This window comes from Mustela nigripes, chromosome 12 (genome assembly GCF_022355385.1).
Source record: "Mustela nigripes isolate SB6536 chromosome 12, MUSNIG.SB6536, whole genome shotgun sequence".
NCBI classification, from domain to species: Eukaryota; Metazoa; Chordata; class Mammalia; order Carnivora; family Mustelidae; genus Mustela; species Mustela nigripes.
The window spans coordinates 82,477,584-82,504,330 of NC_081568.1; the positions used below are offsets into that span (position 1 = coordinate 82,477,584).

At 35.8% G+C, this 26,747-nt stretch overlaps 1 protein-coding gene across 3 annotated transcripts in view; it reads left to right on the forward strand.

The window, feature by feature from the left end:
• The window catches only part of RBM27 (RNA binding motif protein 27), a 78,961-nt gene extending 52,571 nt beyond the window's left edge, over window positions 1-26,390 (forward strand). For 2 of the 3 annotated variants that reach the window (XM_059417841.1, XM_059417842.1), the window contains exons 15-21: window positions 5,505-5,624; window positions 6,549-6,623; window positions 6,766-6,930; window positions 8,370-8,474; window positions 8,596-8,787; window positions 24,091-24,201; window positions 25,417-26,390. In XM_059417841.1, coding sequence (XP_059273824.1) covers window positions 5,505-5,624; window positions 6,549-6,623; window positions 6,766-6,930; window positions 8,370-8,474; window positions 8,596-8,787; window positions 24,091-24,201; window positions 25,417-25,500 — 852 coding nt within the window. In that variant the 3' untranslated portion in view covers window positions 25,501-26,390. The remainder of the gene's footprint in view (window positions 1-5,504; window positions 5,625-6,548; window positions 6,624-6,765; window positions 6,931-8,369; window positions 8,475-8,595; window positions 8,788-24,090; window positions 24,202-25,416) is intronic. The other variant, XM_059417843.1, reaches the window with a different exon arrangement.
• The last annotated feature ends 357 nt before the right edge of the window (window positions 26,391-26,747 follow it).

Sequence of the window (26,747 nt, forward strand, 5' to 3'; positions counted from 1 at the left end):
AAGTTACATAATAAGCTAGGATAATTTCCAAAAAGATCTGATATTTAGATGCCGATGGAAATGCCATGAAAGCAAATTTGGCAGTGTCTGGCAAAATTATGTATACATTTATTCTAAATCAGTAATCCTCCCCCTCAGAATGTATGCCAAAAGTATATTCGTCAAACTATGAAAAAATATATGTACAAGACTAGTAGTTGTAAGCTCTTTATGATGATAGCAAAAGACTGGAAACAACCCAGATGTCCATCAGTAGGGGACTAGTTACTTAAAATGTAATTGTACATTCATAGACTAGCATATGTGCAACTTTACAATGGAAAGAGAAGTATCTTCATATGAACCATGAGGTGATCATCAGTATGTACTAGGTAAAAAGAAGAGTAAAATGGAACAAAACATATATAGTCAGCCCTGTTAGTATAAACAAGTAGGTCCAATGAACACATATAAATATTTGCTTATTGATAGGAATAAAAATTCCTAAAATTAATTTGAAAAAAATTTTTTTAATTTCTAAAATTTAAATCTTGATGATTACAACAAGAAAAGAAGAAACTAGACAACTTTGACTATGTCTGGTTTTGGAAATTTGTCTTGGAACCATGTAAATGGTGAATGCAGTTATAAAATAAAATGAAAAAATTCATCTCTAAAAATTAAAAAGAAAAGACAAATTGACTGATGTTTGCATAAAAGGCTTTAAAACACAGTTACTTGACTATATATTCATAGTGAGATAAACCCTGAGGGCAAAAAGCAATTAAAAAAATTTATTTATTTGAGAGAGAGAGAGAGCGCTTACGCACGAGTGTATATGAGCATATTGTGGGGATGGACAGAGAAAGGGAGAGAGAAAGCCAAACAGACTGTGCACTGAGCTTAGAGCCTGTCCATGACCCTAAGATCACAACTTGAGCTGAAACCAAAGCTGGAAACTTAACCAACTGTACCACCCAGGCCCCCCGACAAAAAGCAGTTTTTAAAAAGTATTTTTTTTTTAGAGATACTGTTTATCTATTTGACAAACAGAGGCAAGTAGAGAGAGAGGGGAAGCAGGCTCCTCGCTGAGCAGAGAGCCTGATGTGGGGCCTGACCCCGAGATCGTGACCTGAGCCAAAGGCAGAGCCCTAACCCACTGAGCCACCCAGGTGCCCCTGCAAAGTATTTTTTAACAGTCATGTTGTTGGCAATGTTGGTATTCTGAAGCTGGTTTGTTAGCATTGTAGGTTAAATCAAATGGATTATATTGTCACTGACAACTGAGATTTTTTTTTTTTTTTTAAAGATTTTATTTATTTATTTGACAGAGAGAAATTACAAGTACACTGAGAGGCAGGCAGAGAGAGAGAGAAGGAAGCAGGCTCCCTGCTGAGCAGAGAGCCCGATGCGGGACTCGATCCCAGGACCCTGGGATCATGACCTGAGCCGAAGGCAGTGGCTTAACCCACTGAGCCACCCAGGCGCCCCGACAACTGAGATTTTTAATGTGGTTGAAAAGAAGTATATGGTAGATGAGGTTAAGTAAAAACACTGTAGTCCTGCTTTGAATTGAAACTATGGTTGATCCTTGAACAACTTGGATTTGAATTGTGCCAGGTCCACCTGAACATGGAACTTTAGTATTTACTTTTCTATATACTTGTCTATCTGTTTATGGTTTTTTTTAAATTAAGTTAGTTAACATGTAGTTTATTATTAATTTTGGGGTAGAATTTAGTGATTCATTAGTTGCATAGAAGACCAGGGCTCATTACATCAAGTGCCCTTCTTAATGCCCATCACCCTGTTGCCCCACCCTTCTACTTCCTCCCCTCCAGCCACCCTCAGTTTGTTCTCTGTAGTTAAGAGTCTCTTCCTTTTTTTTTTATTTTATCTTATTTATTTATTTGACAGAGAGAGATCACAAATAGGCAGAGAGGCAGGCAGAGAGAGAGGGAAGCAGGCTCCTTGCTGAGCAGAGAGCCTGATGCAGGGCTCAATCCCAGGCTCAGTCTGGGATCATGACCTGAGCCAAAGGCAGAGGCTAAACCCACTGAAGCACCCAGATGATTTATCTCCTTCTTCATTTTTATAATGTTTTATTTTTCGTTCACTTTCTTTATGTTCACATATGAGTAAAATCATATGGCATTTATCTTTATCTAACTTATATTTTGCTTAGCATAATGCATTGTAGTTCCCATTGTTTCAAATGACAAGATTTCATTCTTTTTTTTTTTTTTTAAAGAATTCTTTTCTGGTACACGGTTATGTTTTTAAATTTATTCAGATAAGTTTATTTTATTTTATTTGAAGATTTTATTTATTATTTGAGAGAGAGGGAGAACATGAGCAGGGAGGAGAGGAAGATGTAGGCTCCCTGCCGATTAAGGAAACCTATGGGTGGCTCAATCCCAGGACCCTGAGATCATGCCTAAGCCAAAGGCAAATGCTTAGCCAACTGAACCACCCAGGTGTCCCATAAGATTTCATTCTTTTTGATGGCTGAGTGTATATACACACACACAGACACACACTCCCCCCACATCTTTATCCGTTCATCTATTGATGGACGTCTGGGCTCTTTTAAATATGAATTTTTAAAATAATTACAGTAAAGACTGTAAATGTATTTTCTCTTAGAATTTTCTAAATGTTTTCTGTAATTTATTATCGTAAGAATACAGTATGTAACATACAAAGTATGTGTTAATTGTTCATGTTATCAATAAGCCTTCTGGTCCACAGTAGGCTATTAAGTTTTGGGGGGAGTCAGAAGTTAAATATATGGATTTTTGGCTGTGGGGTGGGGCATCAGCACCCCTTATAAACTCCTGAGTTATTCAAGGATCAACTGTATTGTTACAAAATCAGATACTGTTTTATCTTAAAAAACAAGCAATAAAAAAACTCTAGAACATTGCTTAATTCTGCTCACTGAAAAGATCTGGAAATAATAATCCTTCCAAGGGTATTAATGACCCCCTGCCCCCTCCCAAGCACTTAGAACCAGGGGTTCTTGAAGAAATGGCTATCCCCAGATCTAGGGCTGACAGTATTCTAGATGATCCTAGAATATTTTATCCATCCAGAAAATGAAGTTGTGAGAGATTTCTAGAATCCTGTCAGAGAATGAGAAATTGTCGTAAAGGCTGTAGATCTGTTCCTCACTGATTTAAAGGACATTCATAGGATAGCAGAATGTCTTAACCAGAGTATCATAGTAATTCTGTGGTGAATACTGCAGGATGAGTGACGTGTTTTCTTTAACAATTTGCAAGAAAAAGAGATGGGAAATGAAACAGTTTTACAGGAGACTTAAGAGATATAACCAGTGTCAGTAGATGGACCTTAATGGGAAAAAATGTTTAGAAAATTATAATATAATCTTAGGATGTGAATATCTAATCATATTAAGGAGTTACTGTTTTTTAAGTGTGATGATGGTATTGTGGTTATGTTTAAAAAAGAGGTCCATATTTTTTAATGATACAACTGAAATATTTACAGATAAAACAATGCAGTATTTCGGTATGAATGTGGAGTTGGGGATTTAAGTAAAACAGGATTATAATGGTCTCCCCTTACCTGCAGGGGATACTTTCTAAGACACCCAGTGGATGCCTGACACCATAGAAAGTACCAAATCCTAATATTTTTTCTGTATATCTCTACCCATAATAAAGTTTAATATATAAATTAGGCACAATGAAATGAATAACAACGATAATAAGGTGGAACAATTATAACAATATACTTTAATAAAAGAGAGGTTGCTCTCAAAATATTGTACTATATTAGTACTTGTTCATGTGATGGTGTGAGGTGATAAAATGCCTATATGTTGAGGTAAAGTGAGGTGAATGATACAGGCATTGTGACGTAGTGTTAGACTACTGATGACCTTCTGATGAGTCAGAGGGTCATCTGTTTCCAGACTACAGTTGACCTCACGTAACTGAAAGCATGGAAAGCCCAACTGTGAATAAGGGGAAACTAATGTATTTTATGTCCTAATAATTGGTGGTGCTTAATGATGGATACATCAAATTGGTAATATAACTCTTTTGTTTTAAAAATTCCATTATAAAAAGTTATACATTTGGAAGTCAGACAGCCCTGATTGACTTGACCTGCCTCTTACTGGTGTATTAGATAACTTGGGAACATTGGTTTCCTTTTCAATAAATTGAGTTGCTATGGAAGTTGAAAAGTTTCGTGTTAGTAAAGCATGGAAGGGGAGTGTTTAATATGTACTACAGTGCTTAATAAATTGAAGGTGCTGCCATTTTTATTTTAATAAATAAGAACATGAATTTCAGCTACGTAGGGTTCCTGCTGTACTTCAGAGACTCTTGTATAGTTAAAGTAGCTTAATTTTGAGGATAGTTGACTACTGTATGATTGAGAGAAGTTTTGTATATGGTTATGAATAGTTAATGATATTATTTACACAGTTGAAGTTTCTGTGAATTTCTCAATATTATATTCTTTGTCCCTTCAATTAATAATAAATAATTAATAGTTAATAACAACAGTTAACTCTTGAGAGAAGTATGATGGAGAGAAGTTTTGTATATGGTTATGAATATTTAATATTTACACAATTGAAGTTTCTGTGAATTTCTTGATATTATATTTTTTGTCCCTTATATATTTAATTAATAATAATTAAAAGGAGCCTATGTTAGGAAAGACTTGAACCAGCAAGATTGTACTATATCATGTAGTTCTGTGCCTTAAGGGAAGACTAACTGGACAGTGGTCTGTTCAGAAGGGGAAAGGAATCTAAATACCAAAACTAGCACAGTAGAGATGACCACCAGATCTGTGAACTAACTACTTGTCTTATGTTTGATTATAAATTCATGTAGCATTTTATTAAATACAATAAGATTATGTTTACAAAGTACTTTAATCTTGTGTTAGGTGATTTGGAGGATGTCTCAGTTAGTCTTAACCTAGAAGGAGGGAAAACTAGAATGATGCTAAAGCTGTAATTGGTAAAGAAGCTGCAGTCATTCCTGTTAGGTGAGATAGATCTTTATTTGTTTTTATTGTTTAGTTAGTATTCCTCTTTTTTGTGTCGGTTCAATCATGATTGTGGAGTGGTCTTGTTTTTGTCTTGACCCATCCTGGTCTCAAGAATGGCCTTGTTGGAGGTTGATACTCTGTGAAATTGTTTTTGTTTAACAGGACAGTAAGGCCTCACCCAGAATAGTTGGCCAGCTCCTAGATAATAAGGGGCTGCAGTTCTTTTTCTTTCAATTAAAAAAATGTAAGGAGAAGAGGAATAATGTGATTGTATCCCAAAAAACGTTATTGCTAAAATTAATTTTTGTTTTTATATTTGAGTGACAGTTGAATTTATGTATACATAAAAATCTCATAAGTGAAGTTTTTAAATGTAAAAAAAGTTTTAACTCCTGAAAAAAAAAAAAAAAACAAATACATGCAGACTTTCTAAAAAATTACTTGAAAGCATTTCTAAAATTTAATTTAATTATATTTGTGTTTCATAGATATTTTCAGCTCCAGGCCATCCAAAAATGATTTACAGCTCCTCAAACTTAAAGACACCTTCAAAACTTTGTTCAGGGTCTAAATCTCATGATGTTCAAGAAGTTCTTAAAAAGAAGCAGGTAACAGCCTTGATTCTAATTTCCTTAAAGAGGAAATGACCCGTTGAATTCCTAAGTGATTATGTTAACACATTTGAATAGCTCATGTTGTTATGAAACTACATTAAAATGTTTATTTAGCTGCTTCTGGATGTAGTGTATATTTGAAAAAAAGAAGAGACAAAAAAATATTTTGCTGTTGCCTTTCACTGGCTAAATGAATCACAAGGAAAGAATTCTTTCCATATAGAAATAAAGAACACTGAGTTGTCCTGTTTTGTTTTTTTCCTCCAAGGTAAAGAAGCAGTTTTATTTCATTATTTCCTCTTTTAATTCCTCTCTTGATTTGTAAGTTAGAAAATATTTCACATAAAGTAAAACATCTATGTCGTTGTTACTCATATGACTCAGTTCTGAGTTGCATTATCTTTTTAGATTTTAAACTCATATGAGTTTTTCAAATAGATATTTATATGTATTATCCCAGTATAATTGGAGATTTGATTAATAGAGAGGGGTGAGAGGCAATTTTTTCCTGGCAGAGATCCATAGAATTTGCTATGATTTCTGTCCTCTAGCTTCATCTCACATTTTTTAAACATTAAACTTGGAAAATAAAGATTGGCTTTTTACATTGGCAAACGAAAACAAATCTTATTTTTCTTCATAAATACATTTACATTATTCAAGTGAATGTAAATGTCATAGATACAGTGTTTGGCATTTTAAATATTTTTTCAAGTACAGTTATAAATATAAACTCTCATACAGAAAATATATTTAAAGGTTTCATTTCTGGTTTCAGCTGTTTTTTGATTAGGAGCAAAATTTTTCTTGAACAGCATAGGGATGACCCGGAAGAATTGAGTTGATCTTTTATCAGATATATGCAAATGTTGGCAAATTTTGTTATCCATTACTGATTCTTTTAATCTTTTCTTATAGGAAGCATTGAAGCTACAACAAGACATGAGGAAAAAGAGGCAAGAAGTGCTAGAAAAACAAATAGAATGCCAGAAGGTGAGATGAGCTCATTATGTGCCTGCTGGAATTGATGGATATAATTGATTTTACAGAGATATCCCTCATAGTAAAGTTTATAAGCGTTATTTATATTAAAATTTACTAAGCATAGTTTTACTTTTTTCTGCGTATTTTATAGATGCTAATATCTAAGCTAGAAAAGAACAAAAACATGAAACCAGAAGAGAGAGCAAATATAATGAAGACTTTGAAAGAGCTTGGTGAAAAGATCTCACAGTTGAAAGATGAATTAAAAACATCTTCTGCAGTCTCCACACCATCTAAAGTAAAGACAAAAACAGAGGTATCTATTTGTATTTTCCATTCAGCATAGTACTGTTGAACATCTGTTACATTCTTTGCTCTTTGAAAATACACTGGAAGCCTTAGGTAGCTAATAGTCTAATGGGGAGACAATTAGAATGACAGGGTTTTTTTTAATGTTTCTATATATTCTGTGTACTCTCTTTGAAAGAGGTGCTAATACCCTCTTTAAAGATGTGGGGGTTTTTTGTTGTTTGTTTGTTTTTTTTTTAAAGATTTTATTTATTTATCCGACAGACAGAGATCACAAGTAGGCAGAGAGGCAGGCAGAGAGAGAGGAGGAAACAGGCTCCCTGTCGAGCAGAGAGCTCGACGTGGGGCTCGATCCCAGGACCATGGGACCATGACGCGAGCCGAAGGCAGAGGCTTTAACCCACTGAGCCACCCAGGCGCCCCAAAGATGTGTTTTTTAACTGGATTTTTGGCTCCCTTTTCTGAAGATGAAATTGCTAGAGTGATGGCAAGAAAAAAGTGTGTTTTCCTGTTACATGAATTGTTTTTCTAATATTATAGTATAATGGAACTATCTCTTTTAATATTCAAAAGGTATCATCAGCTTTATATGGGTAAAAATGTGGTATTCTGTTGAAAAGATTAATCAGAAATTCTAGATCCATGTAAGTCTTACTTTGTTAATTGCCATTTGTTTCCTTACCCTAGGAGAATACTTGCTGTACACAGTGGTTCCATTATACCACATCCCTGAGTGGAGTTTTAGATTCATTTCTGGACCTTTAGGAACTTGGAATAAAAAATTTACCAGATATTTAGAATGCAAATTTTTATGTACCGTATTATAATGGATTTGAAATTGTGACTCTTTATTACTGGAAGATAAAAAGTTATTTCATCAACATTGTTTTTAAAAAATTCAATAAAATACTTTTATTGAAATGTCCCCCAATTATAGAAGGAACATATACACATTTAAAAAATTAGAGAGTATATGTAGGGGGTAAGAAATTCTCTCACAGTCACTCCATCTAAAGACAGACAGTTTGTCCCTCATACCAAAAAGAGAATGACGATAGTTGTAGGGTTCAAATCTGAAAGCATTATGTAGCTATTATTTATGTTTGTATCATTAATGAGTATTTGCTGTGTAATCTATTTTGCCTGTGTTTCATTCATGACTCTTTACTATCAGAAAATTATTCTCAGCTGACTGTTTCCAAGGTCTGAATCTTAGGCCATCTTAAGCAATAATACTGCTTATTATTTTTTATTGGTATCAGTATACTCTCTGTGTGTTTTTGTACAGTTAACCTTCCCTAAAACACTCAGGTTTATTGCATCCTCTTATTCTCATTTTGCCAAAAGAGATGTGTCATCCTGTAAGTATAATATTCTGAATAAGGTCTTAGATGTTATCTAACATTTTTTTAAACAAATACATTTTTACTCTTAATTTTTCCAAAGGCTCAGAAAGAACTATTAGATACTGAACTGGACCTTCACAAGAGGCTATCCTCAGGTGAAGACACAACAGAGTTACGGAAAAAACTCAGTCAATTACAGGTTGAGGTGAGATTTAAGAGGAGTTACCCACTATGGTTAACACCTCAGATAATACTTTTTTCTTCCTCTGTTTTCCAAGGTTCAGTCTGACAATGTGTATTATATTCTACCTTTTATTGTTATTCAGGCTGCACGATTAGGTATTTTACCTGTGGGTCGAGGAAAGACCATGTCCTCTCAAGGTCGAGGAAGAGGCAGAGGCCGTGGAGGAAGAGGAAGGGGCTCACTGAATCACATGGTGGTGGATCACCGCCCTAAAGCACTGTCAGTTGGGGGATTCATTGAGGAGGAAAAAGATGAATTACTTCAGCATTTCTCAGTAAGTTTTTAAAGTAGGCAGATGCCAACTCTAAAAACACTGTATTCAGCATTTTCTTGCTGCCTTCTGTATAAATGTCAAGTGTTTTATAGATTAGAAAATCAAGTTGTAAAAAAATGGGTATTAGCAAATTCTTATTAATATATTTAAAGGTCAAGAAGCAGCTCATGCTTTGTAATTCCATAATACTCCCCATAAATGTGTTTGTACTGACAGGTTGTTCCCAAGCAAATATTTGATTTTTTTTTTTTTTTTTATGGTTGTTACATGGTTTAGCAGGTGTTTATAGTCAATAAGTGAAAATAGCTTGGGATGAAGGCAGAATTCAAAGGAGGAATTTATTAGAATAAGAAACATGTATCGCTATATTTTGTATATAGTGGCAAACACTTTTAGATAAACATGTATACAGAGATTTATTATAGGTGACTGTGTTTAATTTGCTACTTTAACTGAGTATTCTCTTTCCATTCATTCATTTAATAAATACTGAGTGTTACTTGTGTTAGAGCATTTTCATATATGATTTTATTTAATCTTAAGTAACTGTATAAAGTGCATGTGAAATTCTGTGTGTACAGATGAGAAAATGAAAGTATAAAACTTAAGAGTAGGGGTGGCTGGGTGGCCCAGTTGTTAAGCGTGTGCCTTCGGTTCAGGTCATGATCCTAGGGTCCTAGGATCCAGCCTGGCGTCAGGCTCGCTGCTCATTGGGAAGCCTGCTTCTCCCACCTCTGTCCCCCTGCTTGTGTTCTCTCTCTCTGTGTGTCTCTCTGTCAAAAAAAAATCGATAAAATCTTAAAAAAAAAACAAAGAACTTAATAAATAAATAAATAAATAAATAAAACTTGAGAGTAAACCAGCCAAGATCATACAGTTAGTAAGTGGTAGAACCAAGATAAAAATACACACAGTTGACTTAAAATCTGGAATCCCTGCTCCTCAAACAACTTTTTCGAGAGAAAGCATTTTCAGTCCCGTTTATTTATTTATTTAGAGAGTGAGCAAGTGAGCATGAATTGTGGGGAAGGACAGAGGGGAAGAGAGAATCTCAAGCAGACTCTGTGCCCAGTGCCCTGCTCCATGCAGGGATTGATCCCAGGACCCTGAGATCATGACGTGAGCTGAAATCTGTAGAGTTGGACTCTAAGCTGACTAAGGGCTGCCCCCATTTTCAGCCCTATTATGTGTTCAAGATGGTGAAGGAAGTCTTAAACAGCAAGACCTCACACACCGTTTCTTATTAGTATGATGCCCTTTAATCTTTTCTCATCCTGACATTTGAAGAATAGTAGCTTGTTAAAGTGTCCAGATTTGAGAGCTATGTTGGCTGCATTCTGTTCATTTTTAAGATTTTTATTTATTTATTTGACTGAGAGAGATATCACAAGTAGGCAGAGAGACAGGCGGTCGGGGCAGGAAGCAGGTGGGGCTCGATCCCAGGACCCTGATATCATGACCTGACCCTAAGGCAGAGGCTTAACCCACTGAGCCACCCAGGTTCCCCATTCTGTTCATTCTTGAGCCGGTTTCTTTCACCAGCTTGACCAATATCTATATTTTTTTTTCTTTTTTTTTTTGTAAACTGAGAGACTAGCTTTATAGTGACTTCTTGAGGAGTAAAATACAGAGAGGAGAGCTACCCATGTGCAGGGTATTCTTGGGGAGCTGGGAGAATGTGATTTTTGTCTTTTGATGTTGAGTATATAAAATTATTATCTTTTTGCCAAATATGTTGGGCATTTAAACCCATTATGAGCTCTGGTGTGGCAGTACTGAAGCAAAGCAGAATTGTTTTAAATTTGAATTTGCAGAGCGTTCTAGTTATAAAAAAAAGGTTATCTTTGTTAGGTAGGAGGCTGTGTGTTGTATCTTGAGGGTCTCTGGAGACTATGTAGATAGATGTGTAAGGTTTAGCCCAGAACTCATGTTCACATGTATCTCTTTCCTTCTCATAAGTAGGGTCATTCTAGAGCATTTGATAACCAATTTTCATGTATACATATATTTGATAAGTCTGAAATGATGGCATTTAGTTTGTGAAAAGGGGCATGTCCCAGCATTTGGGGAAGGAACAAACAAAGCAGTGCAGATGAGGTAACTTTGAGAAGGAGACGTTGCCATCACATTTTGGGGGGGGGGGGGGTTGTTTTTTTGTTTTGTTTTTTAAAGATTTATTTATTTGGCAGAGAGAACACAAGCATGGGGAGAGGGAGAAGCAGGCTTCCTGCTGAGCAGGGAGCCGGATGTGAGTCTCGATCCTAGGACCCTGGGATCATGACTTGAGCTGAAGGCAGCCGTTAATGACTATGCCACCCAGGCGCCCTTGGCATCAGTTTTTATTTTTTATTTTATTATTATTATTTTTTTAAGATTTTATTTATTTATTTGACAGACAGAGATCACAGGCAGGCAGAGAGAGAGAGAGGAGGAAGCAGGCTCGCTGCTGAGCAGAGAGCCCGATGCGGGACTCGATCCCAGGACCCTGGGATCATGACCTGAGCCGAAGGCAGAGGCTTAACCCTCTGAGCCACCCAGGCGCCCCTTGCCATCAGTTTTGATGGTGTTTTGTTGTTTGTTTGTTTTAATAGGGTGCTATTAGACAGTCTTGAGTGCTAGAAACATACCCTAGTAATGGATAATTGGGCAGTGGAGTATGTTTTCTTTGAAGGAACTACAGAAATATATATGCCTAGACGGTATTGTAAATAGATATAGTAAACTTCTTTGAGGTATTTTATATCCCACCAAGGCTAAGGTAAAATGGATATTTTCAGTATTCTTTTATTGTCCTTAATAATTGTGAAAGGATCATGGATGAACCATACCTGTATGAAAAGATGGTGGATGGATTCAGTGAAGCTCTTTTTTGCAGTATGAGGACCTAATTCTGGAATCCTTCAGTTTATTCTTTTATCCAGTAATCTGCTTCTAAGAATTTATCATAAGGTAATTATGGTTGTATACAAATAAGAGCTGTAAGGATGCTTAGTATAGCACCCCTTGTAATAGTGAAAAGGGAGCAATCTAAATTCTCAGTGGCATTTTACTGCTATTGAAAACTTGTTTTTTTGTTTTGTTTTGTTTTGCTTTGTTTTTTTGATAACTTGTTTTTAAAGAGTAATGCTACGAGAAAATTCTCAGGATTGACTTTTAGGTTAAAAAAAAGTGGGATACAAGATTATCCATAAACTTGGAATGAAAGTCCATTAAATTTATATTTCTAGGTTGGCAGAATTCAAGTTGGTTTTTTATTGTTTTCTTTCTGAGGACCTATTTTCTTTGCTTTCCAAATGAACATATATTACTTTTTAAATCATACTTCTTAATATCACATTCATGTTTAGGGTGAAATATTAGTGTTGTTGTTTTCTTAAAAGATTTTATTTATTCATTTGAGGCAGAGAGACTGCACATAAGTGAGGGCAGAGGGTGAGAAAGAGACTCCCCGCTGAGCAGGGAGCTAGTCACAGGGCTTGATCCCAGGACCCTGAGATCATGACCTGAGCTGAAGGCATATGCTTAATTGACTGAGCCACCCGGTCACCCCCATATTAGTATTTTTTTTTTAAAGATTTTATTTATTTATTTGACAGAGATCACAAGTAGGCAGAGAGGCAGGCAGAGAGAGAGAAGAGGAAGCAGGCTCCTTGCTGAGCAGAGAGCCTGATGCGGGGCTCGATCCCAGCGCCCTGGGATCATGACCTGAGCCGAAGGCAGAGGCTTAACACACTGAGCCACCCAGGCGCCCCTATACTGTTTATTTTAAAACCAAATTAGAGGAGATGTATTAATATTGGGCTCTTAGATCCCAGCTGCTTATATTTTTTAAAAAGAAGTATAAATTAAAGTATATACATATTTAAAATACATAATCTATTTAATATATAATGAGAAGTATATATAACATTAAGCACGTTATATATAAATATTTTAAAGAATTTATGAGAGCAAGTGCAAGCATGCGTGTGCATGGAGGACAGAGAGGAAGAGAAGGAGAATCTGAAGCAGATTCCTCACTAAGTAGAGAGTCCAGCTTGGGGCTTGATCCCATGACGATCCCATGATCAGGAGATCATGACTTAAGCTGAAACCAGGAGTCAGATGGTTAACCAACTGAGCCACCCAGGTGCCCCACATATAAATATTTTAATAGCCTATATCAGAGGTCAGCAGACTTTCTCTGGAAAGGACCTTTAGGTTTTTGTTGGCTATATACAGTCTCTCTCAGGTTTTCTTTTGCCTCTTCCTTTATCTGCTCCTTCTCTCTCTCTTTTCTTTTCTTTTTTTAATTAAAAATTTTTTTTATTTAAGTAATCTCTGCACCCAATATGGGGCTCAAACTCAGGACTTTGAGATCAAGAGTTGCATGCTCTTCACCTGAGCCAGCCAGGTGGCGTTCCTTTTCTTTTTAAGTTTCTTGTTTTTTTTTTTTTTTTTTTTTTTTTAGAGAGATTTCATTTATTTATTTAACAGAGAGAGGGAGAGAGCACAAGCAGGGGGAGCAGCAGAGGGAGAGGGAGAAGCAGGCTCCCTGTCAAGCAGGGAGCCTAATGCACAGCTTGATCCCAAGACCCTGGGATCACAACCTGAGCTGAAGGCAGACACTTAACCATCTGAGCCATCCAGGCACCCCAGTGTTTTGTTTTGTTTTGTTTTGTGTTTTAAGATTTTTATTTATTTATTTGAGAGAGCACACGTAGGGTAGGGGCCGAGGGAGAGGGAGAAGCAGACTCCCCGCTGAGCAGGGTGCCTGATGCTGGGCTCAATTCCAGGACCCTGAGATCATAACCTGAGCAGAAAGCAGACACTTAACTTACTGAACCACCCAGGAATCTCTCTTCTTTTTCAATCTTATAACCTTTTAAAAACATAAAAACCATTCTTAGCTCACAGGCCATCAAACATAAGTTGCTGGACCATATTTGGCCTGATGACTCTAGTTTACTGAGACACGGTATATATCACCATATTTTTATTTATTTATTTATTTATTTTAAGATTTTATTTATTTATTTGGCAGAGAGAGAGAGAGCACAAGTAGACAGAGCAGCAGGCAGAGGGAGTGGGCTAAGCAGGTTCCCCACTGAGCAGAGAGCCCGATGAGGGGCTTGATCTCAGAACCCCAAGATAATGGCCTGAGCCAAAGGCAGAGACTTAACCCACTGAGCCACCCAGGCACCCCCATATTAATTTTTATATTAAGTATTTAAGTTTAAAAATATAAAATAGTATTATGTAGCATATAAAGAGAATTTTATGTATTTTTAAGGTAAAATCAGTGAGTTTGGAATGAACTTTTAAAAAAAGAGTCCTTATTTATGTATCTTTCATTTGACAGAACTGAGGACTAAAGACCTTTATGAAGAATTCCCTCTAAGTATTTTAATATTAAACTTTAGGTCAGAAGATGAAAATTTTAAATCATAGAGTCTTGCTTGAGGGCACAGACAGGACAAGAGCTAAGGTACATTCCTTTGCCCCTGATTAAAGAGAAGTTTGGCAAGTTTCAACAGAAGAGTTACTTAAACTATATGTTTGGAATACTTGAACTGCACTTAAGCATTTTCAAGTAATATCCATCAGTTAGTTACAAGATTTTTGAACTGTTGTGGTATGTTTTAGCTTGTGTCACTCAGTGATACAGGGTAAAACTTGATTTTTTTTTCTTTCTAATTATGAAAGTAATACATGCATGTCAGGTTGTGTTTGGCTGCAAGTAAAACATGAATAATTTGGGAAATATGAACATTTACTTTCTTTCTTTTCAAGAAATCTAGCAGTATGGAGGTTTTAGGTTTACTTTATTCAGAAACTCAGGCACACAACTTCTTTTCGTATTTCTCTTCTAGTATCCTAGTATGTTGGCTTTTTTTCTTAGGCCTTTTCTTCATGGTGTGACACCAGGATGTCTACAACAACCACAAAATTCATGGCCTCTAAAAAGGATGTCCAAAGGCAGAAAAGAATAGTACCTTTCTTATGACATTCTTAAAAATCATGAGATAACCTTCTAAAAAAATATCCCTGCCTCAACCCTTACCTTCCATGCCCACTTGACTCCTGACATGCACCACTCTCTGAGCACTCGTGCCCTCATGTGTCTTAGCCAGAATTGTCACTTACCCATTTGTAAGCTAATCCCTGTTGAGGAAACTGTTACCATGATTGAATTAAATCAGTCATGGTTCCATATGACAGTTGGTCAATGATAAAAATCAAGATCAGTTAGAATGGAAAGAGGTTAGGTAGTTGGTTTAGACAACTAAGTCAATGTCTTTTTTTTCCTACAGTTTTATTTAGATTTGTTAACATACAGTGTAATATTAGTTTCTGGTGTACAGTATGGTGATTCAGCACTTCCATACATTACCCAGTGCTCATAAAGACAATTGCACTCCTTAATCCCCTCACCTACTTCACCCATCCACCCACCTCCCATCTGATAACCATCAGTTTGTTCTCTACAGTTAATGAGTCTATCTCTTGGTTTACCTCTTTCTCTCTTTTTTTTTCCCTTTGCTCATTTGTTTTGTTTCTTCAGTTCCACATATGAGTGAAGTCATACGGTATTTGTCTTCATCTGACTTACTTTGCTCAGCACAATACTCTCTAGTTCTACCCATGTCATTGCAAATGGCAAGATTTCATTCTTTTTTATTTTTTTAATTTATTTTTATTTATTTATTTATTAACATATAATGTATTATTAGCCCCAGCAGTACAGGTCTGTGAATCACCGGGGATTTCATTCTTTTTTATAACTGAGTAATACTTCATTGTCTGTGTGTCTGTGTGTATATACAGCACATCTTTATACATTCATCGGTCGGTGGACACTTGGACTATTTCTATAATTTGGCTGTTATTAAATAATGCTGCTGTATCAAAGTACTTGTATCCCTTTGAATTAGTGTCTTTGTAGTCTTTGGGGAAGTATCCAGAGTTACAGTTGCTGGATTGTAGGATAGTTGTATTTTTTTTTAAAGATTTTATTTATTTATTTGACACAGAGAGAGAGAGATCACAAGCGGGCAGAGAGGCAGGCAGAGAGAGAGGAGGAGGGAAGCAGGTTCCCCGCTGAGCAGAGAGCTCGATGCGGGGCTGCATCCCAGGACCTGAGATCATGACCTGAGCCGAAGGCAGAGGCTTTAACCCACTGAGCCACCCAGGCACCCCGGAGAGTTGTATTTTGGCAGTGCAGAAGTATAGTTATATTTTTAACTTTGTGAGGAACCTCCATATTCTTTTCCACAGTGACTGTCCCTAGCTCACATTTTCACCAGCAGTGTAAGAGGCTTTTTCTTTTACCACATTTTTGTCAACACCCGTTGTTTCTTGTGTTATTGATTTAAGCCATTCTGACAGGTGTGTCTCACTGTAATTTTGATTTGCATTTCCCTGATGATAAGTGATGGTGAGCACCATTTATGTGACTATTGACCATCTGGATATCTTCTTTGGAGAAATGTCTGTTTATGTCTTTTGGCCGTCTTTTAATTGGATTATTTGTTTTTGGGAGGTGTTGAATTTTATAAGTTCTTTTTGTATGTTGGATACTAATCCTTTATCAGATATGTCATTTGCAAGTATCTTCTCCCATTCTCTCATAGGTTGCCTTTCAGTTTTGTTGGTTGTTTCTGTCATTGTGCAGAGGCTTTTTATTTTGATGTAGCTCCAGTAGGGTTTTTTTTACTATTATTTCCCTTCCCTCTGGAGACCTATCTAGAAAAACATTGCTACAGCTGATAGCAGAGAAATTACTGCCTCGGTTTTCTTCTAGGATTTTTATCATTTCAGGACTCAAATTTAGATTTTTAATCCATTTTGACTTTATTTTTATGTTTGGTGAAAGAGAATGGTTGAGTTTCATTCTTCTCTAAGGCAATGTCTTCTGTGATGTTCACTGAAGAAAACTTGGAAACCATTCAGTTACAGAAAGAAGAAAACACCTAAGTACCTTATATTCTTTTGATAGGAATGTTTTAGTTTTCTTTTCTTTTTTTTTTTTAAAGATTTTATTTATTTGACAGACAGAGATCACAAGTAGGCAGAGAGGCAGGCAGAGAGAGAGGAGAAAGCAGGCTCCCCGCTGAGCAGAGAGCCTGATGCGGGGCTCGATCCCAGGACCCTGGGATCATGACCTGAGCCAAAGGCAGAGGCTTTAACCCACTGAGCCACCCAGGCACCCCTGTTTTAGTTTTCTTAAAAGTTACGTGTATATCATTTGAAGAGTCAGGTGAACTGAATAGCTACCAAGTTGTTAAACATTCTCCAATTGTATTCTCATTTTCTGTTCTTTAAGGATGTCTACTTTTAAATCTTTCAGCTGATTTTCTGGGTATTTTTTTCATTTTTAAATAATTGATTTTACTGCAACTTTTTGATTTTTTAAATTGTAAGCATTTTATATTGACCTTAATCCTTTGCTTTTCAGCTCCCCAGTTTTTTGGCTGTGCTGTATTCTGTCCTATTTTCTCTTTTCTTAGGGATTTATGCCTTTAAAAAAAAAAATCACTTTAGTGTCATTGCATACTATGAATGCTATGCAGTCTTCTCTTTTGTAACCAGAGAGCATTTTGAGTCTTAAGAAAGTAAGAGGTCTGAGTTTCTGTACCCCCAAAAATATTTATGTAATTCATTCAAATTTTTGTGTTCTTACTAGCAAGAACTTCTAATTTGCCTGCTCCTTCATTCCTGGAACTTCATATAAAACAATGGAATACTTCTGTTGTAATTACTGTAGACTTCTCACATACAGTTAGCTTTTCCCTATAGCCTCTCTAGAGAGGGTTTTTACTTTCCTTCTTCCAAGAAGAAGGAAATATTTGAGAGTGTTAGTGTCTGAAACTGATACCTTATCATTTGACAAGTAATACACTTTTGCGTTTACCAGAATAAAAGTTACCCTTTCTCTGTATTTAACATACAGAGAAACTGAATTCAGCACTATTCAGCACTTCAGTTATTGCCCTTCTTCAGACTGTGTAAAAAACTTTTAGTAATTTTGATCTTTTGTGAACCTACTGATAACTTACTGCCATTTGATAGCTAGTGGGTTTTCTGTTTTTTTTTCACTGTTACAAATGATGTTAATATACATCTTACTGGATTTGGTGATTTAGAGTAGAATAATTTGTTATGCAGGACGGTCCTACACATGTCAACACCTTTAGCACTGCTGTTAAATGCCAGGAAGTGCTCTTCAGTCTGTATGACACCCACAGTAATGTTACTATCTCTGGTGAAGACCCTTTTTTGACATTAGTTTGTAGGAGTGATGACTAGATCCAAGGCATGCATATTTAAAATTTGGGGACAGCTTGCCAAATAACCCTGCAGGAATAATGCTGTACTAATTCATACTTGTGGTGACATTGAATAAGAGTACCTATTTGCTTATATCCTCAATAGCACTTGAGTTTTGTGTTTTCATATTTGCTAGTCAGGTAATTGATGAATAATGACTGACAGAACTGGCATCAGTTTCTGATCTGGGAAAATGGTGGGGCTAGATGAATTTCTCTCTGAGTATCTTCTGCCTCTAAGGTTCCAAGTACCCCTGAGTTATCACATACAACTTTTCATTGATGGCATATAATCAGTTTTCTCATGTTCATGTATATATTGGTGTGTATATATATATATTTTTTTGAATTACCTTATTATATGTATATTTTTAAAGATTTTATTTATTTGACAGAGAGATCACAAGTAGGCAGAGAGGCAGGCAGAGAGAGAGAGAAAGAGGGGGAGAGGGAAGCAGGCTCCCCACTGAGCAAAGAGCCCGATGTGGGACTCGATCCCAGGACCCCGAGATCATGACCTGAGCCGAAGGCAGCGGCTTAACCCACTGAGCCACCCAGGCACCGTGAATTACCTTATTATATTTTGAGGGGCAGCACACATGTACAAAGTGTAAAACAAAGAAAAATGTATGCAGTGTAAAATAAGGTTTCCTTCTATACCCATTCAGTTTCACTCCCCAGAGGCATTTATTGTTTTCTGTTTCTTATATACTAAAAAATATTCTTTCTGTGTATATGTATTATTTTGTCTCTCTTTAACCCAAATGGTGGTATGTTACACAGTACTCTCTTGCATGTGCATTTCTCATTTATTATGTATTAGCTTGTTAATAGAGATGATGCTATACTAGTACACGTGGTGTTTCTCTGGTATTTTTTGTGGCTTCTTGGTATTTCATTGCATCGATGAACCACATTGGATTTCAACAATGTCTGTAGTGATGGACAGCTAACTTTTGCCTACTATTTCATTATTTCAAGCCATATTACAAATATGTGTGTGAGATAATACATATGTGGGTATAGAAAAATTATGTATTTTTAATAGATACGTGACATTTTAGAGGCCATTTTTAAAGCTGTTAAAGTACTTTTTTTTTTTAAAAAAAGATTTTATTTATTTATTTGACACACAGAGATCAAGTAGGCAGAGAGGCAGGCAGAGAGAGGAGGAAGCAGTCTTCCTGCTGAGCAGAGAGCCTGATGCCGGGCTCGATCCCAGGACTCTGAGATCATGACCTGAGCCAAAGGCAGAGGCCCAACCCACTAAGCCATGTAGGCGCCCCTGTTAAAATACTTTTCAACAAAAAAATGAAGACATGCAAATAGTTAAAAATATGGTTAAATCAGAAGTAAAAATCTCCCCTCTTTTCTTGATCTCTGCCTACTCTTAAAAGGTAGTCTGTACTCTTAGACATCTTTACAGAAAAACGTTACTAATATAAGAATATATACACAAAGTCTCTCACTTAAATTTTATCAGAGTGGGCTTATATTATATAGAGCTACATTTCAGGCCTTGCTTTTTCAACATAAATATCTTAGCTGTTTGGTGTTTTCTTAAAATTATAAGGATAATACTCAACTTAAAATACTTACTGAAACAAACTATACCAAGTAGAAATGTATATAGTTCAGTGATTTATCAGAAGGTAAACTTGTGTATACCTAACCCTCAGGTCAAGAAAAAGAATATTCCCATCCGCCTTCCAGTCATTGTTTTCTCTCCTCCTCAATAAAATGACCATTATCCTCACTTTATCATAATCACCTTCTTGCTTTTGTTACACAGTTGATCCTCATTATTCATGGATTTCGTATTTGCACATTAACCTACCTAGCAATATTATTTGTAAGATCAAAAATCAATATTCAAGGTGCTTTTGTGGTCAGTTCAGACTTTGACGGAGCTGTGAAAAATTTGAGTTACCTGATGTAATGTTCCCAGCTCAGGTCAGTTAAAGTGATGCTCTGCCCTTTTTGTTTCGGCTTTCATACTATAAACAGCTGTTCTTTTTGCAGTGTTTTTAGTACCACATTTTCCTCATTTTTGTGCTTTTCACTGGTTGTTTCATTATTTGAAATGCCCCCCACCCCCAAATATAGTTCTCAGGTGCTTTGTTGAAAGTTCAAGAAGGCTGTAATGTGCCTTATGGTGAAGACCCATGTATTATGTAAGCTTTGTTCAGGCATGAGTGCTTTTAGCCATGAGTTCAGTGTCAGTGAATCAACAGTATATTTTAAATACGGTGTCTTTAAATATAAAACAATTGATTAGTTGATGTTTTGACCAGAGGCTCATAGGAACCTAACCCTCTCTCGGCCCTAGGAGCAGTGATTGAGTATTTGCTAATTCTTTGCTTGCAGTGAACTTCATATGACTTAGTGTGAATAATGAGAACCAGCTGTAGTTTTATCACCTAAATGTGCGTTCCTAAAGATTATAATATTACTCTTTTTAAATTTGTATGAATGGAACCACACAGTCTATATTCTTTCGTGTCTGCTCTTTTCCCTTAACATTATGTTTGTAAGATTCATTAATGTTGTCACATGTAACAATAGTTTCCATTTTTAATTGCTGTATAATTTTCAGTTGTATAACTATAACATAGTTTATTCTTCATTTCTCCTGTGGATAGGTATGTGGGTTATTTTCACTTTATTTTTATGAACACTGTTGATAGGATTCTTCTAGATCATTCGGTGTATATGTGGGCATTCGGTGTATATTGTGGGGCAACCCAATAAATACAGGTTAAAGAAGTCTTTCTCACTTTCTGTGGTTATAGAAGTAATACATCTTTTTAAAAATTTTTTAAATAACAAAGTCTAAGGATCTAATATATAACATGGTGACTGGTTGACCACACTGTATTGTATAATTGAAATTTGCTAAGAGAATAGTAGAACCTAAATATTCTCATCAGAAAAAAGGTAAATATGTGAGGTGATGAACGTGTTGTTAATGAACTACATAGGGAGACTCTTCACTCTTTATATGTATATCAGATCATCGTGTTTTACACTTACAAATATCCTTCGGTTGTGTTTTACCTCAGTAATCCTGGAAAGAATTCAGATAATACCGAAGTGAACAAAATAGTGAAAAAGTCTCTAATTGGGCTGTGTATGTTAAACGAATAAGGGCAAAGGATATCTATTACATGTATTATGAGATTTTTTTCTTCAAGTTTATTGAAATATAATTGATGTAAAACACTGTGTTAGTTTAAGATATACAACATAATGGTTTGATATATGTACATATAGTGAAATGATTACTATGAAATAAGTGTAGTTCACATCTGTCACCTCACATAGTCAGAATTCTTTTTCCTTGTGATGAGATCTCCTCTCAGCATCCACCTGTGGTTTTTTTTTAGAAGATGGCAAATGTATATTTGGATGGGGCCATTTCAGTACATCATTTTAGTATGTCCCATAAGTTAAAATGTTTGGTACCAGGTTATAAACGTGCAGCCCCTACAGGGATAATAGAGTTTTCCCTAAGATCACAGGCTGATTTCTGTGCAGACAGTAATGGGTTATGGATCTGGCTTAATATATACAATATATAACCTTTTTTTAAAAATTTTTTAGAAAATTTTTAAGATTTTATTTTTTTATTTGACAGAGAGAATGAGCATAAGCAGGGGGAAAAGCAGAGGGAGTGAGAGAAGCAGACTCCCTGCTGAGCAGGGAGCCCACCATGGGGCTTGATCCCAGGACCCCAGAGTCATGACCTGAGCTGAAGGCAGATGCTTAACTGACTTAGCCACCTATGCGCCACCACCCCCTACCTTTTTAAGATTTTATTTACTTATTTGACAGAGAGAGAGAGAACATAACACTTTTAACATGCAGTGATCTGAGTGTTCTGTGGAAACATTTGGCAAATGGTTAATGACATTTATCAGCATTTTTTTCTAAGAAAAACTAGAGTGAACCCCTATTTTTAAAAGAACCATTTCTATTACATTTTTCAGGATTAAACCCAGAATTGGGGATATTCTGCAATGTGGCATCATTGAAAGAAAAGCTGTAGGAATGACTGAGCTTTCACTTTAATGATACTTTAGGTCCCTATTCTTTTTATCTCTGTTGCTTTTTCTTTAAAATTTTTGCTTTCTCTTTATGAAGTTTCTTGAGGAGGAAGAAATTGTTTGGGTGGTAGTCCTAAGAAATACATTTGAAACTGAGCAATTTTACCTTGAGTTAGGAAAGTAGGTGTTTTTAATTAACGTTTGTTAAATGTATAGAATGGCTGGTACTTGCCATTGTTGTATGGCATTTCAGAGGAGGAAGTTGGAATAGCTTTATCAACTACAGGTGGAGTAGTTGACCTCAGTAAGCATTTTAAAAATTATACTTTTAAGTTTTCAGTCTAACTATGTAGATTATCAAAGCTAAAGACTAGCAATCGTTTTAGGATAGTATTTGTTGAGGGACGCCTGGGTGGCTCAGTGGGTTAAATCCTCTGCCTTCAGCTTGGGTCATGGTCCCAGGGTCCTGGGATCAAGCCCCACATCCAGCTCTCTGCTCAGCTGGGAGCCTGCTTCCTTCTCTCTCTCTCTCTGCCTACTTGTGATCTCTGTCTGTCAAATAAATAAATAAAATCTTTTTAAAAAAAAGATAGTATTTATTGAAACAAAATCATGGGAAAGAAAGGGAAAAATAAAACAACAAAATCAGAGAGGGAGACAAACTATAGGAGACTCTTGATCATAGGAAACAAACAGGGTTGCTGGAGGGGAGGGGGTAGGGCGTTGGGGTAACTGGGTGATGGACATTAAGGACGGTATGTGGTATAATGAGCACTGGGTATTATGTAAGACTGATGAATCACTGACCTCTGTCTCTGAAACCAATAATAAATTGTGTTAATTAATTGAATTTAAATTTTAAAAAGCATGAGATTTACCAAGTATGTCATTTGCATACCTGTATACTTTGCTACACACTTTAATAATTTGTATGTTAGGGCGTATATTAATTTGTTTTTTTGTTTAATGCCTTTCAATATTTATAATTGTGCTAACCGTGATTTTTGTGCATTTGGATAGAATACTCAAATTCTTTTTACATTATTTTTATGGACTCCTTAGAGCAATCCTGAAACAGAAAAAAAGTGAAAAAAAAAGCTGAGATACTTTGATATTAAGCAATATTAATGCTTTAATTAATTAAAGCCTTATGGAGCCTTATGGAGGCTCATTTATGTTCAGTTACTTGCCAATTCATGGTAGAGCTGGATCGAGACTTTAATCCCAGCATCTTGCTCAATAATCTTTCTTTAAATCTTTTTAAAAAAATATTTTATTTATTTTTGAGAGAGAGAGAGCGCACAAGTAGGGGAGAGGGACAGAGGGAGAAACAGACTCCCCGCTGAGCAGGGAGCCCAATGCAGGACTCAATCCAAGAACCCTGGGAATATGACCTAAGCTGAAGGCAGACGCTTAACTGACTGAGTCACCCAGGTGCCCTTGTTCAATACTGATGTCAGTAAAATCATGAGCAGAAGAAAAAAAGTATTTGTTGTTTTCATTATGACTTTTGTAAGTGGAATGACAGTATCATCTAAACCAAGACAAATTCTAAAGTTAACATGACATAAATACAAGTCATAGACTATCTGGGCAAAATAGTACATGTGGTTCTTTAATTAAAAGGGACTTCAGGGTTACTGGAGGGGAGGTGGGTGGAGGGATTGAGTAACTAGATATTGGGCATTATGGAGGGCACGTGATGTGATGAACACTGGGTGTCACATGCAACAGATGAATAACTGAACTCTGCTTCTGAAACTAATGATAGACTATATGTTCACTAATTGAATTTAAATAAAATAAGTTTAGAGGAGAAGGGATTTTACTTTTTCTAGTTCTTACTAGATAGATAGATCCACTTTAATTTTCCTCATCAATCATTACACTTTTTAAATAGCATACAATTTGAATACAAACTTACGTGTTTTTCCTAAAATCTATTTTAGCCTGCAAACCAAGGGTCAAAATTCAAAGACCGTCGGCTACAAATACCATGGCACAAGGCCAAGGTGCCTTCTGTATCCACTGAGACCGAGGAAGAAGAAGTCAAGGAGGAGGTAAATTTAACGATTGAAAATAAACATTCAATTAGATTGTTTCTCAATTAGCATTTTTCTTGACACTAAAGTAAGTAAAATAAATCTTAAAATAAATCTTGTTCTTTTATGCACGCTGTAACTTAAAGACTAGTCTACAAGTTTACTAAAGAGCCAGAACAGTTGCAGACATAAAAAGTTATTTGCGGGGGATATTTTCTGGCATAGGAGAGACTGTTGTTTGTTTTATTTTCCTTTTTTCTTTTTACTTTGTGTTTATTTGGCTTTGTGCTCTAGAAATTTTTATTCTGTTAAGTGAGGACATGGATTACACGAACAAATTTAATTTTAGCTGGTTGTTTAGCTTTTTGCTTATTCATGTTCCATAAGTAATAGATTTGAGTTTCTTACTTTCCTTCTATGTACAGTTGATTAAAATGAGAGTAAGGAAGTGGGAATAAAAGGGAAGAAATATAAAAACCAAGGACTTAACATAGTACAAGGGTTAAATATAATGAAACTCTTAAAATACATGAAAAATAATTTTGCTTTTTTACTCCCTGTTTCTAATTTCTTTGTTAAAATGGACACTTAGCCAATGTTTCAAGTTATTTGATTTGTTGTAATTTTGGTTTTAAAAGATGTTAGCATTCATGATTGATCAAGAGTCCTCTGGGTAGTTTTAAAAAACAAAAGCAGAAACATTTCCCATGTTTAATAAGAAGAAAAGGAAAGAAAAATCTTGGTGTTTTGGGAATGTTTGTAGATATTTCTACCACATGTAAGATTCCAGATTTTTATGTAAGGTTGAGAATGTTGGTGTCATGAGGAAGTTAGTAAGTTCTCCATCACAGATAACGATATTAAAGGAAAGGTTTAGGAGCTTGGTCATTTATTTTCCTTCTTTTTAAGTTAATGGAATAAAATTAATTTAAATTTATTTAATTTCATTAAATTAATTTTATTAAAACCATTTCATAGATATTTTTCCTACTAAACATTCATGTATTATTTTCCTGATGATATTAGAATGGAAATCTCTTGAAACTAGCAAAATTAACAAGGGAGAGAATATGTATATGTTAACTGTTTGAGGTGTCTTTGCCCTGAAGGATACTCTCTGACTGCATCACTTGTAACTCCAGCCTGGGTTTTGTATACTAGTCTTTTTGTCCTTTGGCCTAAAAACTTAACTTGCTTGTACTACTAAGCAGATTTTACCCTCTCTTTCTTCAGGAAACAGAGACCTCAGATTTGTTTTTGCATGATGATGATGATGAAGATGAAGATGAATATGAGTCTCGTTCATGGCGAAGATGAAATCTGATGCGAGCTGTATAATTTTTAGGAATATTGTTTAGAAGAACAACTTTTTAAAATTATTTAAAGAAGTCAATGAGCCAAAAATTTTTTTTATTTTTCTTTTCCACACAGTAGGTTTAAGGACAGCAAGTTTGCTATTTAAACACATCTCATAACTGTTCATGATATTAAAGCACCAAAGGCCTAGTGACTTTTACACAGTTGTGAAGATCCACAGGAATGATATGGATAATCTCTAGAGCCTTATTTTCCACACCACCTGTTTTGTTGCTATTGGTGTTGGATTATGATGTAAATGACAGGGTGTTCAGAAATTTTATTTTGGATTATAATCTGATAAAATTTCATTAAATGTCAAAATCGCCTGGAATCTCTTAACTCTCAGCTATTATGGATGGGTCGTCAGACAGGAGATATTTGTAATTAAAATACCCTTTTGCTTTCAAGAGTTGTCTTGGAAGAAGAAAAGTAAATTTATTTTAATTTTTTTACTGTGGAGGAGCCCAGTTTGTATTCAATCTAAATTTTCGAGGGGGGGTGTTTATGTGCAGTACAAGTACTATTTTAGTGTAAATCATAACAGACTCTGTATTAAATGCTGTAAAGCAGTGGTAGCTAGCTCCATGGTATTTCCATTCTGTCATCATATTAACTGTCCTGGATTTATGCTACTGATCCTTAGTTTGCTTTGAAATTAGTGAATATTGGTTCAGTTGGTCCTGTTTAAAAATACTCAGAATGTAAAAGGCTTTCACCTCTTGCCCCTTTCTTGTCCCCATTTTCTTTCTCCTGCCTTTATATTAATAGCCCTGACTTACCCACTATTGAGAGAAGTGATTCTTCTGGGCCACCCAAAGTCAGTCCCAAATAAAAAGTTTAAACCAGCACCTTGATAAATAAGTGATGTTTTGATGAGAATAATGGAAGGTTTGCGGGGGTGGGGGGAAGAGAGTCACCAGCTTTTCTTTTTTCTTTTTTGAAGCTTCAGTTTAGTTAATAGTTACACAAAAGGGTTAAAAAGTGTCTGAAATTCTTCACCTAAATTTAAACCATGATGATGAGGTGACTGGGGATAGGGTGGGGGGGGGTGGGAGGGGGGGATGGGGATGCTAGTAATAAATGGGAGTCATAACTTGACTTTGATCAGATGACTTTATATTTTCATAATTTTGTAGCTTGTTGCTATCCATGAACATATGCATCCTTCATTAGACAGTTTCCTTCACTGTGTGCATTTTTACTGT